Genomic DNA, 20,520 nt, shown 5'->3' with positions numbered 1-20,520 from the left:
GGACTAAGGGTTGCCCACGACCCAACACAGCCACAGCTTCTTACCCGCCTAGACTGCATGCCAGTTAGCCAAATTGAAGGACCCCCCCTGCAACAGACAAACATTGCCCTTGGTGGCAGAGAATGTCTGTTGGGGGGTTTCCCACAGGCATCTGGTCGGCCACTATGAGAACAGGATGCAGGACTAAATGGGCCATTGGCCTGATCCAGCAGGGTCTTCTTAGGTTCTTGTGATTCAGAGGCCTTGCCTAAGGGGGGCGGGAGCTTCCAGAGATCCATTCTGGTGATGGTCACTGCCTTGATGCCCTTGGGGAGGATAAGGAATGTATATAAATGGATGGGTGGAAAAATGAACAAGGTGGCATGATACAATAAAAAAAACAACTGGAAGCACAGCAAGATTTCTGAATGCTCCACTTGGCCAGGCTAGCAAACAAATGATCTGCCAAGCTGTATGCAACCAACCTAGTCTGGAAATCAAGCTTTAGCTGCCCCAGAGCATAAAGAGCATCAGCTGTTATACAGCTCTCAGTTCCATAATGGCACCCGTAGTGGTTGTTTTACCGCTCCAGTTTGATGCTGACTGTTAACAGAATCAAATCTTCAAGAGTACAGCACACACACACACACACACACACACACAGAGAGAGAGAGAGAGAGAGAGAGAGAGAGAGAGAGAGAGAGTGTCTCTCTGTGTTGGGGGAGTCAACACCAGCTTCTGCTGCTTCATCACACCTGGGATTCAGTCCCTGCACCTCCTGGGATCTCTGCTCACTTGAACCCTCCTCTGTCCCTCCTCCTGGGATTCCAGAGGAAACTGCATAAATTGTCACGGCCAGACTGCTGGAGACACTGCAGAGTCGTCTCCTGATTCACCAACAAATTCAAGTATTTCCATATAGAAAAGAGCTTGGTGAGTCTTTTTATACACTGAGAAGAACTTTTAAAAAATATATCACCATCTCCCATACCCAGTCAGATTCCACCTGGAGTCCTGCGTCCAGTTCTTCTGGACACCCCCCAGTTTAGGAAGGACATGGGCAAGTTGGAAGATGTGCAGAAGAGGGCGACCAAGATGATCAAGGGTCTGAAGACCAAGCCATGTGAGGAATGGTTGAAGGAGCTGGGTATGTTTAGCCAGGGAAAGAGGAGACTGAGAGGAGAGATGATAACCATCTTCAAATAACTGAATGGCTAACTTAGGGAAGATGGAGCAAGCTGCTTCAGAGGGGAGGACCCAAACCAAGACAGGAGATTCTGACTAAACACACGGAAGAACTTTCTGGGGATAAGAGCTGCTTGAAAGAGGAATGCACTCCCTCAGAAGGTGGCTGTCTCTCCTTCTTTGGAGATCTTTAAGCAGAGGTTGGGCGACCTTAGATGGTCAGGGGTTCTTGGGCTGTGATTCCTGCACTGCAGGGATTAGATGGTCTTTGGGGGTCCCTTCCTACCATCTAATTCTAAAGAGAATTCTGAAGAAGCTAAACAATTGCCTCTTTGAGTTTTTTGGCAGGGGGCACTGGAGGAGGGTGCCAGGCCACCTCCCCAATGATATTGAAAATGCAGCCCTCATCCCAGGATACTACAGTTTCATTTGGCATCTTTTCGCCTGGGCTTCCTCCCCCATGTTACTCCACTTCAGGCTGCAGTTCTGTCCCTTCCCTGAAATACTTTTCTGTCCCAGAATCAGGGGTTGCCTGCAATGAAGATGGATTTCAGGACAAGAGAGAAAACGGACTGTGCCTCTCTGAGTAAGAGCGGAATGCTTTCTTCGAAGTAGGGAGGGATCTTAGTGTGGTTCTCGGGGAAGGAAAGATCGCTGGGAAATGTTACATCCAAAGCAGAAATCCACACCGGCTTTCTGAGAAGGAGAGGGACCTTGCCAGCTATTGCAGTGCCAACCCTGCAGGACAGAGTGCTTGTAGCGCCTCCTCTTTCTCCACTTTTTCAGAGGCTTCTGGGTACCAGTAGCTGGAAGCCACAAGAGAAGAGACGACTGTTGTGTCTGGATCCTGCTTGCAGGCATCTGGTTGGCCACTGTGAGAACAGGGTGATGGATGAGATGGGCTGTTGGCCTGACCCAGCAGCAGGCTCTTCTCACGTTCTTATGGCTGACCAAAAAAGAGAGGGGGATATGTCTTCAAACATAGTTAAACTGTGGAATGTGCTATCACACAGAAACCATGATGGCCAGCAATTGATTGGCCTTAAAAGAAGATTAGACAGAGGGCTCTTGTGCTCAGATCCTGTTTGTGGGTTTCCCACAGGTATCTACAACACAATCCCTTCCAGTGCAGGAATCTCAGCTACAGCATCCATGACAGACGGCCATGCTTAAAAACCTCCAAGGAAGGAGAGTCCACAACCTCCTGAGGGAAGGCGTTCCACTGTCAAACAGCTCTTACCATCAGAAAGTTCTTCCGTGTATTTAGTCAGAATCTCCTTTCTTGTAACTTGAAGCGAGTTGGTTTGAGTTCTACCCTACAGAGCAGGAGAAAACAAGCCCTTCAGATGGTTCTCATATCTCAGTCTCCTCTTCTCCAGACTAAATGCCACCAACTCCCCCAACCATAAAGCTTGATTTCCAGACTAGGTTGGTTGCATACAGCTTGGCAGATTACTGTTTACTGGCCTGGCCAAGTGGAGCATTCAAAAATCTTGCTGTGCTTCCTGTTGTTGTTGTTGTTGTTGTTGTTGTAGTATCATCCCACCTTGTTCATTTTTCCACCCATCCATTTATATGCATTCCTTATCCTCCCCAAGGGCACCAAGGCAGTGACCATCACCAGAATGGATCATCTCTAGAAGCTCAGTCATGCAGAGGTTGGATGGCCATCTGTCCTGGATGTTTTAGTTGAGATTCCTACATTGCAGTGGGTTGAGCTAGATGACCCTTGGGGTCCCTTCCAACTCTACGAAAAGTCCAGTTCTGATAAGAGGGGAGCAGCAACAAGGGTCCCTTTTTAGTGTGAAAAAGGGTCGACAGCAACACCTGCACCTGAGAGCCCCCCCAATCTCTCCAGCTACCAGCTGCCGTTTCTGAAGTCACCCAAGGGAGAGAAAGCAGCAGGTTGCACCTGGATAGAGGTCCAGCTGAGAGCCCGCTTTCTTCCCAGCCTCTGTCACCCAGCAGAAGGGGAGGCAGCCACAGTCCTTCCATTGCGCTTGGATCCACCCTCAAGGCCTGTTGAATTGCCACCAAGTGGACCACAAAACTAAGGGTTTGTCCACAATTGCCTTTCCTCTGCTCTTTCCAGGCACGGTCCTCACTTTAAAACTTTGTATCTGAGCACGCACCCTTTTTATTGGTCTTTGCTCCAGTGCTTTCCCTATGAAAACCTGCTCTTTAAAGTTCAATCAGAGCAAATGGCAATCCACAAATTGATGTTTGCTCTCTCTGAGCCCTATAAAGAGCAGGTTTTCATCCTGAAAGCTTGGGGCGAAATACAAAGAAACAAAAGCACCCAGACACACATCTTTTCAGCTTGGACATCTTTTGAGCCTGCAAAAAGCAGCAGAGCCAACAGTGGATAGTTTGCTTTCTGCCTCCTCCTTCCCAATCCGTTTGCCTTTCATACCATGCCTCTTAGATTGTAGGCAGCAGGGACCATCTTCCTTCTGAGGTTTGCAAGTAAAAAATGTTGAAAGCATAGAACCATTGACTTGAAGCATTGGAAGGGACTGTGTGGGCCACCTGGTCCAAGCTCCTGCAATGCAGGAACCTTTTGCCCAACATGGGGCTCGAACCCACAACAAACAAATGAATGAAGTGCTCAGGGAGCTTCACTTGGCCATGTCTGCTCCCAACTACAGCAGCAGCTTCATCCCTCCCTGGTTCTTCCTTGCCGGCATCCCAGGACTGGAGGACTTCCACGTGTGGATTTCCATCCCATTCTGCTGGATGTACCTGGTGGCCTTGCTGGGCAATCTCATGCTGGTGGCCACCATCGCCTCAGAGCCTGCCCTCCACCAGCCCATGTATTTCTTTCTTTCCTTGCTGGCTGCCTCCGACGTGGTCCTCTCCAGCACCACCATCCCCAGAGCGATGGGCATCTTCTGGTTTGGTGTTGGGGCCATCTCCTCCAGCGCCTGCCTCACCCAGGTCTTCTTCATCCACTTCACCTCTGCCGTGGAGTCAGCCATCTTGATGACCATGGCCTTTGACCGCTACGTGGCCATCTGCAACCCCTTGAGGCATGCGGCCATTTTGACCCGCGTGGTGATCGGGAGGATTGGGGTGGTCTGTGTCCTCCGGGGCTTTTTCACCGTGGTCATCCTTGTGTTCCTCCTGCTCCGGCTGCCCTACTGTGGCCTCAATGTCATCCCGCACACCTACTGTGAACACATGGGTGTGGCTCGCCTGGCCTGTGGAAACATCACCCCCAATGTGGTATATGGCTTGACAGCAGCTCTGTCCACCCTGGGGGTTGACTCCGTCCTCATCGCCATCTCCTACTCGCTGATCCTCAGGACCGTCTTTCGGCTCCCGTCCAAGGATGCTCGCCACAAAGCCCTGGACACCTGTGGCTCCCACCTCTGCGTCATCCTGATGTTCTACACACCGGCCTTCTTCTCCTTCCTCACCCACCGCTTTGGGCACAACATCCCTCGCCACGTCCACATCCTGCTGGCCAACCTCTACGTCATCGTGCCCCCCATGCTCAACCCCATCGTCTACGGGGTTAAAACGAAGCAGATTCGGGAAGCGGCCAGGCGCCTCCTCTTGCAAGGGGTGGGGGTGTTTCTCAGTCCCAAAACTGGAGCCCCACCCCTGACCAACGGGGCATAGCAGGAAGGGGCTCTCTGTATGCATTGCTGTCACTCTTTATTGCTGCATGGCATCCCAGCCTCTGAGTGGTGAATTGTGACAGCCTGATGAGGAGGCATCTCTGCACATTCCCTGGCTCTGGGAACAACTGCTTCTTGCCCTGATGACTGCATGTCAACATGGGGTTCCATAGGGCTCAATCCTACCCCCCATGTTGTTTAACATCTACATGAAACCGCTGGGTGGGGTTTGGAGTACATTGTCAGCAGCATGCTGATGACACTCAGCTCTGTTTCTCCTTTACATCTGCAGGTGAGGCAGTGGAAGTGCTGGGCCGTTGTCTTGCCTCGGTAATGGACTGGATGAGAGCCAACAAACTGAAGCTCAATCCAGATAAGACTGAGGCAACTGTTAGTTTGTGCTTCCTTAGACTAGATGGGTGGGAGGTGTTAGAATTCCTGCTCCATGACTGCAATCATGGGATTGTTGTCTATTACATGACGGTATATGTTTTGACTCCACAGAGTGGGAAGTGACGGAGACAGGATGTTTGTGTTACTGTGTTTCCTGAAGTGGGATTATTGTTCTCTCTCCTTTGTTCTCTCTCTTTGCTGTCTGATGCTAGAGAGAGAGGGAGCCGTATTGCAGTGCTCCGTGTGTGTTTATATGTAAATAAAGTAGATTAGCCAAAATGCTGAGTTGCTGAGCTCTGTTACACAAGCTGTGAAGACTCTGCAAAGCCCTAAGTGTGCCGGTGTCTGTTGGCACCGGTCGCTGTGATGTTTGGGCTGAAGAAAGCTAATGAAGCTCCCGAACGATCGACCAGGAGGGAGAGAACATGCCTTGGGCATGTGTCTCTGCCAGGGTCCTACTCGAGTGTAGGACGAGCTCCTGACAGGAGGTTGCCTGCTCTGGATGGGGTTACGCTGCCCCTGAAGGAGCAGCTTTGTAGCTTTGTGGTCCTCCTGGATCCTTTGCTGTTGTTCGAGGCTCAGGTGGCCTCAGTGGCCTGGAGTGCCTTCCATCAGCTTCGGTTGGTGGCCCAGCTATACCCTTATCTGAACAGGAATAGCCTAATTACTGTAGTCTATATAAATAAATAAATGTCCAGTAGCACCTTAAAGACCAACTAAGTTTGTTCTATGCTCTGGTACCCTCAAGGTTAGATTACTGCAATGTGTTCTGTGTAGGACTGCCTCTGAAGATGGTTCGGAAACTTCAGCTAGTGCAGAATTCAGCAGCCAGTTTGCTCACGGTTTGAGCATATTACACCGATCCTGGTCCGACTGCACTGGCTTCCAAATAGTTACTGGGCCCAATTCAGACTGCTGGTTCTGACCTATAGATCCTTAAATGGCTCAGGACCGCAATACCTCAAGGACCGCCTCTTTCCATATGAACCTATCTGGACCCTGAAATCATCTTCTGAGGCCCTTCTTTGTGTGTCTCCTCCTCAAGAGGTCCAGAGGATGGCAACATGAGAATGGGGCCTTCTCTGCAGTGGCTCCACATCTATGGAATGGTCTCCCCAGTGAGGTTCGTCTGGCGCCTTCATTACACACCTTTAGGCACCAGGCAAAAATGTTCCTCTTCAACCAGGCCTTTGGCTGATTGACATCTGATGCTCTTTTAAATGTATTGTGGGAGGGGGGTTAGTGACTTGTTTTCCTTTTGTTCCAACTATTTATTTGTGTTTTTATCCTATATTTTCTTCTGGTGAACCGGACTGAAATCTTCAGATGAAGGGCGGTCTATAAATTTAATAACTTAATAAATAAAATGTTTGCTCTCTGCCTTGTATAGTTTATTTACATACAGCTCATGGGATGGTTTTGAAGGATGTTGTGTGGAGCTGAGTGCAGAGCTGTGCTGACTGGGGATAATGGGAATTGTCTTCTCAAACATCTAGGGTTTCCCAAACCTGGGTCTCCAGCTGTTTTGGACTACAGTTCCCATTATCCGCAACCACTGGTCCTGCTAGCTAGGGATGATGGGAGTTGTAATCCAAAAACAGCTGGAGACCCAAGTTTGGGATACACTCGTCTAGGGGAAGCCACCTTGCAGGAGGTTGTTCCCTCCACTATGTGAGATCTGGCCTCCTAGCTCCAGGCAGTCTCCAGGGGGAGAAGAAAACATTAGGATTATTGACCGAAATTGGTTGTCAGTTAAAATACTTTGTTCAAAAAACCAGAAGCTTTCTATTGGGTCTAGTAGGTGAAGAGACACCAAGGGAAGATAAAAGATTATTCATGCATGCAACAACTGTGGCAAGAATTATTTTAGCCCCAAAATGGAAACAACAAGAAGTGCCAACAAAAGAAGAGTGGCAGATGAAGATGGTGGACTTTGCAGAACTGGCTAAGCTGACAGGAAAAATCTGAAACCAGCACGACCAAGTATTCCAAAAGGATTGGACTAAATTTATACGATATTTGAAAGATCATTGTAAGCAATTAACATCACTAGCAGGGTTGTCTGAAGACTTGTAATGAGAAATTTCTATCTTTCTCTATTCATTTGAATTTTAGAGATATTCTGTAATGAGTGTAATTAGAATTGGAAAATGTATAAATTGCAATGAGATAAAGGTTAATTTTGAAAGCCATGAGGCGGGTGGAAAGGAAGTCAATAGGCTCTTAGAGCTAAGGTGGCATAATGGATAAAGATGATGTGAATGTATAATATTAAATGGAAAATAAATAAAAATTATATTAGAAAAGAAAAGAAAACACTTCAAATGTCACCATCCACACCTGCCTCAGGTGGAGAGAGTCTAGTCACCCACACAAAGAAAGGACCATCACCTGGGACTTGTACTACCAGTTAGATGCAACAAGAGCTGACTGACTTCAAAGTAGCATTTGCCTGAAAAGGAAGTACTCATATGACCTCATTGTTGCTGTTAGTCATTATATGGCCACCTGCCAATAAAATTATTGGACCAGCAGTTCCCAAACTTTTTCAGGCTGCCATCCCCTTGGTTCCACAAACTCACCCCCAGTGCCCCCTTCCTTGTGAAAAGCATCATTCAGAACAGTGGTTTGCAAGACCCACCAAGAAAGACAAAAGCACAATGAGATTCAGGACAGTGACAATTAATTGCACATTTATTCGAAATCCAGTTGAAACCATTTCATTGAATTAATCAACAAAACTGATGACCTTCCCAATTAGCTAAGCGCCGCAGACCCCCTGTTTTTCGAAAGCCAAGCCATGGACCTCCTACTTTTGAAAACGTTGACATCTTGGTGGTAGTTTTTGTTATGTGAATGGGGCCACAGACCCCCCCTGGGTGGGTTATGTGGACCACCAGTTGGCAACCACTGGTCCAGGCAGTTTAGAAAAGAATAGAACACCTGGATGGGTGAAAGGTTGACGACTGCACTGGACCCCAAACCCTTGGCTCCGAGAGATGGCAAGAGGCTTCTGGAGGGAGTGAAGAGGGGAGTTGAAAGGAGACCTAAGCAGGATGACAGCGAAGGAAGACATGCAGGCTTCACCTAACTGGAACCGATAGGAACTAGAAATGCAAGAAGGCAATCATGCATATAAGCGGCATATAAATAAAATGATTGTAATTATAATTAATGATGATGCAAAGTGATGTGGGTTTTCTTTTCTTTGATCAAGCAGCCTTGATCATTTGCTCCCATGTGGAAAAATACAGGAGTATCATGCAGACTGGACCACCCCCCCCCCCAAAAAAAACCACCCCTGCAACAATAAATGAAAATACATGTGTGCATTGATTTGCAAAACAAAATGACTTATATCAGTGGGTGTGCAGTCCTATGGAGTGTATGGTCATTTCTTAATAAGCATAGCCAGTGCTTTTTTTTCCTGGGGGGACGCAGAGGGATGCATACCCCTAAACATTTTGTGAATCTAAGTTTGGCCTCATTGAAGGGCAGTATTTCAACAAGAGTAGGAAAATGAGAGTACCCCTAAACATGTTTTTAGGGGGGAAAGCACTGAGCATAGCCAAAAGCTGTCTCTCAGGAACATTTAAGAGTCACTAAACACCCACAGAGTTTTCTCTACGAACTGGGGCTGTCATTTCTGGTCTCAAACTACTCCACCCCCAACTAGGGCTGGAGCATATGAATGAACTTGCCACATGGATCCGTCCCACCATGCTAAGGTGAGTGGATTCTGTAGTCAATGAAAAGACGGATGAGCAAGGAAGCGAAGGAGGAACCCTGTTTACCACCTTGAGCTCCTTGGAGAAAAAGCTGGGATGTGACTGCATCATACGATACGATACAATATGATAATCTTTATTGTCATTGTCCCATACAGAAGAACGAAATTGTCAGAGGCTCAGGAGCAGAAGAGCAGGGGAGAGAGCAAATAGAGAGCGGAGGAGAGGAATCAGAGGGGAGCGTAGGGGAATATGACAGTGGACCGAGAGATTCCATGAGCTTCTCCAGCGAATCAGAAGATTCCCAGGAGGGGGCGCCTATGGTAAGGGCGAGGCGAATCCCAGAGGGGACGATCCATAAACAGGGAACCAGAGGGGAGTCCCAAAGGAGTAGCGGAGAAGTAGGGCCAGTTCCCCCACCAGAGCACAGTGGGGGAGAAGAGGCATGGGAGTCAGGACCAGCGTCTCCTCCATCGGGGAGTGGGGAGACGGAGGGAAGGGCAGGTCCAGCTAGCCTCCCCGAAAGGGGGAGCAGTGACACAAGTGTAACGGTCAGAAGGAAAGTGGGAGGCTGCGCGCGCGCGCCAAGTTCAAATGTGGAGGAGCGCGGGACAGCAGAAAACCCGGATTGGGAGCCAGGTCCTAAAGCCCGAAAGAGGGGGGAGGAGGAGTCGGGAGAATCAGCGTCAGAAGAATCTCGGAGGGCAGAGACTCCGACTAGCAGAAGGACCCAGAGAAAGAAGGAACAGAGGAAGAGGTGGAGTAAAGCTAGAATCTTAAGCTGGTGTCAGGGGGGCGGAGATTCAGATGGGACTTCTATGATCTGACGGATAGATGTAGCGTTGCGCGCTGCACGTCTGGAAATGAGACTGAACTTCAATAAAGACTTTTGAACTTGAGCAAGAAGCAGCGTTGGTCTTGTGTGAGCTGGGACCTTGGGCAGCGCTGACAGAAATTGAAAGAAAGAAATCTGCATAAGACATTCAAAACCAACAAGCCTGCTATCCCAGCTATCCCAACCTGGTTAGCCCCCTAAAAACTCTGATACCCCATTTTTAAAATACAATATACTCCCATAGAAACTCCTTACAACGCATTTAAAACCAAAATCGCATTTGGGTAGAAACTGTTTCTCAGCCGGCTAGTCCTAGTCTTTTTAACCTTGTACCTTCTTCCAGAAGGTAGAAGCTGAAAGAGATCATTTCCAGGGTGCACACTATCCTGCGCTATCTCTGCAGCTTTCTTATAGCACCTGGAAGCGTAGATTTGATCCAAGGTGGGAAGAGTGCACCCAATTATTCTCTCCGCAGTCTTTACAACCCTGGACAGCATTGTTTTTCCCCTGACCGTGCAGCTCCCAAACCACACACACAAACCATAAGTTAATACACTCTCAACAGTACAATAGTCAAATATCATCAACAGGTCCTTTGAAAGATTGTTTTTCTGGAGGATTCTCAGAAAATATAAAAATCATGGTTCAGTTCGTTGTCATTCCATGTCAGAACCTCTTCCGATGGAGAACCCTTCCAAATGCCTTGAGGATCTCCTTGGTCTTGATGCTGTAGATGATGGGGTTCAGCAGCGGAGGGACCAGGAGATAGATGTTGGCCATCAGGGAGTGAACAAGAGGTGGAGCATGCTTGCCAAACCGGTACACCATAGACAGGCCGATCATTGGGGTGTAATAGATCACCACGGCACAGATGTGGGAGACACAGGTGTTCAGGGCCTTGAGGCGGCCTTCCTTGGAGGCCATGCTCAGCACGGTCTTGAGGATCATTGTGTAGGACAGGACAATGAACAGGGAATCGAGGCCAAATGTACAGAGCAAGACAAAGAGCCCATAGAGGCTGTTGACGGTGGTGTCTGCACAAGGGAGCCGGATTAAATTCGGGTGCAGACAGTAGGGGTGAGCAAGCACATTGGACCTACAGAATGGCAGCCTCCTCAGGAGAAGAGGCAGTGCGGCCAGCAGGATAATGCTCTTTGCTGCAATCCCTGAGCCTATCATGGCAATCCTGAAGTTGGTCAGGATGGTGGTGTATTGCAGAGGGTTGTAAATGGCTATGAAGCGGTCCAGGGCCATCGCCCAGAGGACCCCTGAATCCATGATGGAGAAGCAGTGGATGAAGAACATCTGGCTGAGGCACGCATCCAGCCCAATCTCCCTGTCATCAAACAGGAAGACACTCAGCACCGTGGGGAGGGTAGAGAGGGAGACCCCCAGCTCACTCACAGCCAGCATGCAGAGGAAGAGGTACATGGGCTTGTGGAGGCTCCGATCCTTCACAATCACTAGGAATATAGCACTATTCCCCAAGACAGCAACCGCATAGGCAAAGCAGAAAGGGATGGAGACCCCGATATTTCCGGCCTGCAGTTCTGGGATGCCAGTGAGCAGGAACGTAGAATGGAGGGAGCTTTGGTTTCTGAGCAGCTCCATGGTGAGCGATCAAGTTCTCCCATTCAGCAGCACCTGGGTGGACATAAGGGAGGAAAAGGCCTCATCATCAACATGGGAGCTTCATAGAATCATAGAAATGTAGAGTTGTAAGGGACCCCAAGGGCCATCTAGTCCAACCCCCTGCAAGCAGGCATCAGAGGTAGAGCATCTCTGACAGATGGCCATTCCAATGAAGGACAGTCCATCACCTTCCAAGGGAGTCCATTCCACTGTTGAACAGCTCTCACTGTTTACTCAGCATCGCCTTCCGTGCAATTTGAATCCATTGGTTTTGGTCTCTGGAGCAGCAGAAATCAAGCTTACTCCTGTCAGGAGGTCAGCCTACTCTCGAGTAGGACCCTGTCAGAGACACATGCCCAAATGGCATGTTCTCTCCCTCCTGGTTTTTTGTTTGGGAGCTTCAAAAGCTTTCTTCTGCCTGAACATCACAGTGACCGATGCCAACCGACACCGGCACACTTAGGGATCTGCAGAGTTTGCGCATCATGCATGTGACAGACCTCAGCAACTCCATGTCTAAGTGGTGGTGGCTGTTTTTTGTCCTGGTGCTTTCAATGGGAAAACCCACGTTTTACCAGTGAATCAGAGCAAACAGCAATCCACTTGCTCTGATTCAACAGTGAAACACAAGTTTTTCTTCGGGGCTAGCCAGGTCACACGAGAAAAAACCTTGCTCAGACATGGAGCTTTAAAACCTGGGCCTGGATAAAATCTGGGTAAGCCCTAATACTGAAGCATCTCAGTACGTTTCTGAGCACAATTCAAAGTATTGGTGCTGACCTTTAAAGCCCTAAACAGCCTCGGTCCAGTATACCTGAAGGAGCGTCTCCACCCCCATCATTCTGCCCAGACGCTGAGGTCCTGCGCCTAGGTCCTTCTAGTGGTTCCTCCATTGTGAGAAGCCAAGTTACAGGGAACCAGGCAGAGGGCCTTCTCGGTGGTGGCGCCCGCCCTGTGGAACGCCCTCCCATCAGATGTCAAAGAGAACAACAACTACCAGACTTTTAGAAGACATCTGAAGGCAGCCCTGTTTAGGGAAGCTTTTAATGTTTAACAGACTCCGTATTTTAATATTTTGTTAGAAGCCGCCCAGAGTGGCTGGGGAAACCCAGCCAGATGGGCGGGGTATAAACAATAAATTATTATTATTATTACACCCTCTTTTAAAAATCCCAATAAATAATGGGTACCAACAGACATTCCAGAAGCCACTCTGGAAGAGGAGGCAGAAGAGCTGCTCTGCTCCGCAGGAATTTGGAGGAGCTTTGTCCCTGAACTCCATCATCTTGGGAGAATTCAGGATTCAGTTTTTTTAAAAGAAAGTGGGCACATCTGGCCCATTTGACCCCCTACCTGCCACTTGAAACACTCCAGAGCCACAGCCCTTGAATATTCAGGCCCATTCCATACCTCGGCAAGCTTCTCTATTATGGCGATTCTGGGCTCATCTAGACTTCTGCTTGTCCCGTGTCTAGAAAGCACAGCTCAGCATGGATGAGCCCTGAATCCTGGATCAATATCCCCGACACCGGAAGGCAGTTTGTGGCAACCTTCTCTGATGAAGAACAAGTTCCACCTGGAGCATAAAAAGACCCATCTGGATGGAAGCGTTTTAGTCTCTGCTGGCAGCCAGGAGAAAGATCCAGTCATGTCAGAGGCTCAGCTGCGTAAAGATTTATGCTGCTTTCTTGGGGATCCCTGGAGATGAAGGAGATGAGACGTCCCTCCTGCAGCTTGCGGGGACACCAAGGGGCACTAAGCCAAGGGAGACATTTCTACAGTGCACAGAACTAGTGCTGAGCACCATCCTCCCTCAGCAAACTAGGTCACAGCAGCTGCAACGGTGCAATTACTGAGTTCCACTGTCTTATCTGTATAATTTAAGCATTGGCTATGTGAAGTGGCTAATTACCTGCAATACTACATTGGTGGTGGCACTAAGAGAAATATGAATATTGATTTTGTTTGTTTGTTTATAAGAAAACCCCTACTGGATCAGGCCAGTGGCCCATCTAGACCAATGTCCTGCTCTCACAGGGGCCGAACTAGATGCCCCAATGAGCAGGACCTGAGCATAAGAGCCACTCTCCCCACCTGTGATGTCCAACCTTTGGTGATGCACATTGCCTCTGACAATGGACATAGGAGGTGAAAGGTAAAGGTAAAGGACCCCTAGACAGTTAAGTCCAGTCAAAGGTGACTATGGGGTTGTGGCACTCATCTTGCTTTCAGGCTGAGGGAGCCGATGTTTGTCCACAGACAGCTTTCCAGGTCATGTGGCCAACAAGACTAAACCACTTCTGGTGCAACGGGACACTGTGACGGAAGCCAGAGCACACGGAAACACCATTTACCTTCCTGCCACAGTGGTACCTATTTATATACTTGTGCTGGTGTGCTTTCGAACTGCTAGGTTGGCAGGAGCTGGGACAGAGCAACGGGAGCTCACCACCATTGAGTGGATTCGAACTGCCAACCTTCCAATCGACAAGCCCAAGAGGCTCAGTGGTTTAGACCACAGCGCCACCCGCTTCCCATACAGCATAACCATCATGATTCACCATAATCAATTCTGATGACCCTCAGGGTCCCTTCCAATTCCACAAATCTATGATTCTATGAATGCACAGACTGTTTGGTTTCCGATGAAGATGAACCTGTAGACTACTTGGACATAGATTTCATTGTGCTTGCTAGACTGAAAACCAGAAGAGGAGCATGAGCGATGCCACCATCTTCTCTCTGGTAACCTAGATTGGAATGAATGTGTGGTGCTATTGAGCTAGCTATGACTAATAACCATGATAGCAATGTTTCCCTGCGTGAGCTGCAGAGTGAGCTCCTCTCCAGTATTATTCTGTCATTACATGGTGCATCATAATTTAAGACAAAGTGGGCTACTCAGGGAGAAGCTACTCTTGTCTCTGTGTGTGCATCTGTTTGTGAGCACCTTCCCCCATGGACAAACTAGGTCACAGCAGCTGCAACAGTGAGATTACGAAGTTGCGCTCTCAGATCTATATATTTTAAGCATTGTTTACTTGAGGTGGCTAGTTAGATGCAGCACTCTGGGATGTATTCATGGTAGCGCTAAGAGAAATAGGAATGTGGATTTTATTTATTTGTCTGTTTTGTTTATGAATTGCTTCCTATGAAGAATCTTGAAATGATTTCTTTTTTAAAAAAAAGATATTTATTAAAGTTTCCAATTTTTTATGCAAACAAAAAACAAACAAAAAGATTAAAAAAACATATAGTTCATAACACATACTTTTCAATAACAAATTTCTCTGACCTCCTCATACCTCCCCTTCTTGTATTCCATTTCAAATTATTTGTTCAGCAAATCCTTAACTTAAAGCATTACAGCTTATAATAACACCTTGTTTTCTATCCAATCCTTTTTTTCCTCCATATTCCTTTATATCATTACAGCTAGAAACCACTCAATTTCAATCCAGCATCATTCAACATTCCTTAATTTTACAGTATTTCTGTAAGTAGTCCTTAAATTTTTTCCAATCTTCTTCTGCCGACTCTTCTCCCTGGTCTCGGATTCTGCCAGTCATTTCTGCCAATCCCATACAGTCAATCAGTTTCATCTGCCATTCTTCCAGAGTGGGTAAATCTTGCGTCTTCCAATACTTTGCGATGAGTATTCTTGCTGCTGTTGTAGCATACATAAAAAAGTTCTATCCTTCTTTGGCACCACTTGGCCGGCCATGCCCAAGAGAAAGGCCTCTGGTTTCTTCAAGAAGGTATATTTAAATACCTTTTTCAATTCATTATATATCATTTCCCAGAAAGCCTTAATCCTAGGGCATGTCCACCAAAGGTGAAAGAATGTACCTTCAGTTTCCTTACATTTCCAACATTTATTATCGGGCAAATGATAGATTTTTGCAAGCTTGACTGGGGTCATGTACCACCTGTATATCATTTTCATAATATTCTCTCTTAAGATGATTTCACACAGATATATTTCACATACATATAGAAGCTGTAAAAACACTCATGCATTTAAATAAAATTAAAATGATTCCATATACCAAATGATTTTCAAATCTTATGCAGATACCGATTGGGAGAAAAATCTCTATCTTGAAAGCTTGTTGGAAGAAGAAAGTCTTCAACAGATGAAAACACACACACACACTAAAGATGTTATGTGTGTCTCAAGAGGCACTCCAATGAGCAGAGGCCACCAAAATGAAGGCCTGATTCAGACTTTAAATGGAACAGAAAAGGTATCTCCAGCTACAGAGTGCTGTGATGGGATGAAATAATCTTTTAGGTATACTGGTCCCAAGCTGTGCAGGGTTTGTACAGCACTACCAATGCCTGGTAAGTTTCCCTGGTAAAAGAAGAACAGAAGAACATCTCCACTGCATCAGACCAGAAGCTCATCCAGTCCTGCGTGCTCTTCTTGTGAATGCAAGCAGGACCTGAGCACAACAACCACACTCTCCACACCTGCAAACTCCCAGCCTCAGAAGGATACGGCCTCTGACAGAGCATGAAGGATATACAGTAGCCCTCATAATTCAGGTGTGAGAAAACAAGTAGTTGGGTGTTCAGTGGAAATGGGCCTGAAGACTAGTTGGGCTTTGACTTCACTGTGGTCACTGGACTGAGAATTAGAAGAAGAAGAAATTCATAAAACTGCATCATTTTGATGATTTCATTTTCTTTTGAGCCTTGCTAAACTGAGTAAGTCTGTGCTTGACTACCTTTTACAACACAGAACCAGTTGCTTTCAGGTACTGTATATGATGAAAGCTCTTCCCAGAGCACTGAAAAGAATAAACTTTTAGAATCTATGGTGCCCTTTGTTGGCATGAAAAGAGAAACGCTAGGCATGGTGATTGTGATTCACCTTGAATTTTTTGTAGATATATGAAAGAGGATATTGGGAGACATTTAATGAATAGGAAAATTAGTCAGCTGAATAAAAAGACCACATTGAAAAAAGATTATATATAATCATTATGATGAGAACTGATCTGAAGAGCTAAATGATTCTGAATGGTTTGGGGTGATGGCGCTGAGGTGCAACTGCTAAGATTGCTGTGATCCTTTAAGTAGTGAATAGAAATCATGTGTTTGATCTGGAAATGTACAAGAAACATTGGTTTACATGTGATTCTCTAAAGCCTCCTTATATTTGTGTCTCTCCCTGTGTGCATTTGTATTTTCTCTTGGTGCCTGTATATTTCCCCCTTGAGTTTCTAGGAGGGATACCTCCAGTCCAGAAACCCCTTTGAAATTTCTCCAAAACTACTGACCATCTTCCTCTATGGTACTATTCTGCCATTACTTGATGCATCGTAATAGAAGACAGGACGGAGAGCTCATGAAGAACCTACTCTGTCTGTGTCTGCATCTGTTTGTGTGTTTAAAAAGTACAAATGTACAACCAGATGGTCACCCAATTTCTCTCTTCTGAACTTGAGAAGTCATTTACACTCTGGGGACATTGTAACACTCTTTGCCTGTTGGGATGCTGCCAGGGAGACGGAGGCATCAGGCAGCCCCCAGTTGTCTCCAGACGACCATCGGTCTCCTGTGGAACAGCGTCAGTCAATTAGTGACACGAGCCTCAGAGACATTCCAAGACCCATGCACACCCTTTCAGCAGAGTCTCCATAATGAAAGATGCAGCCAGGAGAGCATATTTACAGCTTTATTCAATGTAGTTCAGAACAAAGGAAAAACATGTCTGCTTGCCTCCGTGTCCAGGAAAACAGCCGGAAACAAAAGCTATATACAAAAAGGAAGTTCCCAGCAGACAGCTGGAAGTAAACAGGCATGTGACACACAACAGCCTGTTCCCTTTTTAGGTGGAACGGAACTACATCCTAACACCCTCCCACTTTCCGTGTAACCTGTAGTACCTGTGGTTCAACCCAATTGCAACCTCTGTACATAAACCTTAAGTTGTTCTCTGTTAACAACCTTAGACAACAGATCTGCAGGAATTTCGTTTCCTGGCATGTAGGACACCTGAATGAGTCCTTTCTGAATACACTCTCTTGCACGATGTAACTTAATCTGCAAGTATGGTATAGTATGGTATACCAGTGTGGTATAGTGGTTAAGAGCAGTAGACTCGTAATCTGGTGAACCGGGTTCGTGTCCCCGCTCCTCCACATGCAGCTGCTGGGTGACCTTGGGCTAGTCACACTTCTTTGAAGTCTCTCAGCCTCACTCACCTCACAGAGTGTTTGTTGTCAGGGAGGAAGGGAAACGAGAATGTTAGCTGCTTTGAGACTCCTTCAGGTAGTGATAAAGCGGGATATCAAATCCAAACCCTTCTTCTTCTTCTTCTTTGCTTGCAACACTCTGAGTTCAGCAAAGCCAAACAGGATCTATTGTCTTGATACACCTGTATAGGACATTTCACAGAAACTCTGATGTCCTTAAACAGTTGCACCAACCATTCACAATCCATGAGTGAAAATGATAGAGCATTGAGTTCTGCTTCATAGGAATTTAGGCTTACTGTTGTCTGCTTCTTGCACAACCAGTCAAACAGGCAGCGGTTGTACATGTAGCATACTCCAGAAGTGCTTGTACCATCCGTGGTGTCACTTTCAAAACTAGCATCTGCAAAGATTTCAAGACCTCCAGTCTTCTGACTGGTGAACCTCAGCCTGTAGTGCAAAGTCCCTTTCAAATAGCGGGCTATGCGCTTCAGAGCTTTCCAATCCTGAACAGTAGGATTGTTGGCATGTCTGCTGAGCAGGTTAGTGCTTACAGCTATGTCAGGTCTTGAACATCTAGTAATGAAATTCAGCTTGCCTAGAATGCATCTGTACAGCGTAGTGTCAGAAAACGCTTCAGCAGTACTATCTACGACTATGAAGTCGGCTACCTAAGAAAGCCGACTTCATAAAACTTAGGGAAGTGCTGGGTGAGATCCCATGGAGAGTAATACTAAAAGGAAAGGGAGTTCATGATGGCTGGGAGTTTGTTAAGAGGGAGATAGTAAAAGCACAACTTCAGGCAATACCAATGAGGCGGAAACATGGAAGGTGCCTAAAGAAGCCAAGGTGGCTATCTAAAGAACTTTTAACTGAGTTAAGATTAAAAAAGGATGTGTACAAAAAATGGAAAAGGGGGGAAACCACCAAAGAGGAATTCAAACAAATAGCCAGCACGTGTAGACACAAAGTCAGAAAAGCTAAAGCACAGAATGAACTCAGGCTTGCTAGAGAGGTTAAAAGCAACAAAAAAGGCTTTTATGGGTATGTCCGTAGCAAAAGGAAGAACAAAGAAACAGTGGGGTCACTCAGAGGAGAAGATGGTGAAATGCAAACAGGGGACACAGAAAGGGCTGAACTCCTCAATGCCTTCTTTGCCTCAGTCTTCTCCGATAAAGAAAACAATGCCCGACCTGAAGAATTTGGAGCAAATGATTCAGCAGAGGAAACACAGCCCAGAATAACTAAGGAGATAGTACAAGAATACTTGGCTAGTCTAGATGTATTCAAGTCTCCAGGGCCAGATGAACTGCATCCAAGAGTATTAAAAGAACTGGCAGCTGTGATCTCAGAACCACTGGCAGTCATCTTTGAGAATTCCTGGAGAACAGGCGAAGTCCCGGCAGACTGGAGGAGGGCAAATGTTGTCCCTATTTTCAAAAAGGGGAAAAGAGAGGACCCAAATAATTACCGCCCAGTCAGTCTGACATCAATACCAGGGAAGATTCTGGAGCAGATCATTAAGCAAACAGAAAGGAATGCTGTGATCACCAATAGTCAGCATGGATTTCTGAAAAATAAGTCATGTCAGACTAACCTGTTCTCGTTTTTTGACAGAATTACAAGCCTGGTAGATGAAGGGAACGCAGTGGATGTAGCCTACCTTGATTTCAGCAAGGCATTTGACAAGGTGCCCCATGATATTCTTGTAAAGAAGCTGGTAAAATGCGGTCTTGACTTTGCTACCACTCAGTGGATTTGTAACTGGCTGACTGACCGAACCCAAAGGGTGCTCATCAATGGTTCCTCTTCATCCTGGAGAAGAGTGACTAGTGGGGTGCCACAGGGTTCTGTCTTGGGCCCGGTCTTATTCAACATCTTTATCAACGACTTGGATGATGGACTCAAGGGCATCCTGATCAAATTTGCAGATGACACCAAACTGGGAGGGGTGGCTAACACCCCAGAGGACAGGATCACACTTCAAAACGACCTTGACAGATTGGAGAACTGGGCCAAAACAAACAAGATGAATTTTAACAGGGAGAAATGTAAAGTATTGCACTTGGGCAAAAAAAATGAGAGGCACGAATACAAGATGGGTGACACCTGGCTTGAGAGCACTACATGTGAAAAGGATCTAGGAGTCTTGGTTGACCACAAACTTGACATGAGCCAACAGTGTGACGCGGCAGCTAAAAAAGCCAATGCAATTCTGGGCTGCATCAATAGGAGTATAGCATCTAGATCAAGGGAAGTAATAGTGCCACTGTATTCTGCTCTGGTCAGACCTCACCTGGAGTACTGTGTCCAGTTCTGGGCACCACAGTTCAAGAAGGACACTTACAAACTGGAACGTGTCCAGAGGAGGGCAACCAAAATGGTCAAAGGCCTGGAAATGATGCCTTATGAGGAACGGCTAAGGGAGCTGGGCATGTTTAGCCTGGAGAAAAGGAGGTTAAGGGGTGATATGATAGCCATGTTCAAATATATAAAAGGATGTCACATAGAGGAGGGAGAAAGGTTGTTTTCTGCTGCTCCAGAGAAGCGGACACGGAGCAATGGATCCAAACTGCAGGAAAGAAGATTCCACCTAAACATTAGGAAGAACTTCCTGACAGTAAGAGCTGTTTGACAGTGGAATTTGCTGCCAAGGAGTGTGGTGGAGTCTCCTTCTTTGGAGGTCTTTAAGCAGAGGCTTGACAACCATATGTCAGGAGTGCTCTGATGGTGTTTCCTGCTTGGCAGGGGGTTGGACTCGATGGCCCTTGTGGTCTCTTCCAACTCTATGATTCGATGATTCTATGATTCTACCTGGTAACCTGTCACCATCGGTGTGTCTGCTGGGTTTGCATCAACCAAATTCAACCTGGTTAATACATCAGCAATTTTCTGTGTTTGGTGTACCAGAAAATTACCTGCTTGGTCCTTCTCCACCTACA

The 20,520-nt window shown here is 46.7% G+C and overlaps 3 protein-coding genes across 15 annotated transcripts in view; 1 reads left to right on the top strand and 2 right to left on the bottom strand.

Annotated features, from left to right (window-relative positions):
• The window catches only part of LOC128412017 (zinc finger protein 420-like), a 983,187-nt gene that overhangs the window by 197,502 nt on the left and 765,165 nt on the right, over positions 1 to 20,520 (bottom strand). The gene's annotated exons all lie outside the window — the stretch shown is intronic.
• On the top strand, positions 3,787 to 4,788 carry LOC128412270 (olfactory receptor 52D1-like). The gene has a single exon (XM_053385179.1). It carries the CDS (start codon positions 3,793 to 3,795, stop codon positions 4,786 to 4,788), a length of 996 nt encoding a protein of 331 aa, XP_053241154.1. The 5' UTR covers positions 3,787 to 3,792.
• On the bottom strand, positions 10,410 to 11,354 carry LOC128412123 (olfactory receptor 51I2-like). The gene has a single exon (XM_053384978.1). It carries the CDS (start codon positions 11,352 to 11,354, stop codon positions 10,410 to 10,412), a length of 945 nt encoding a protein of 314 aa, XP_053240953.1.

The sequence above is a fragment of the Podarcis raffonei genome, chromosome 4, assembly GCF_027172205.1.
Source record: "Podarcis raffonei isolate rPodRaf1 chromosome 4, rPodRaf1.pri, whole genome shotgun sequence".
Classification (NCBI taxonomy): domain Eukaryota; kingdom Metazoa; phylum Chordata; class Lepidosauria; order Squamata; family Lacertidae; genus Podarcis; species Podarcis raffonei.
The sequence above is the reverse complement of the archived record's forward strand: the minus strand, read 5'-3'. Positions and strand labels throughout refer to the sequence as shown.

Coding starts and splice junctions, on each gene's coding strand:
- LOC128412270 (XM_053385179.1), top strand. CDS start 3,793: ATGTCTGCTCCCAACTACAGCAGCAGCTTCATCCCTCCCTGGTTCTTC.
- LOC128412123 (XM_053384978.1), bottom strand. CDS start 11,354: ATGGAGCTGCTCAGAAACCAAAGCTCCCTCCATTCTACGTTCCTGCTC.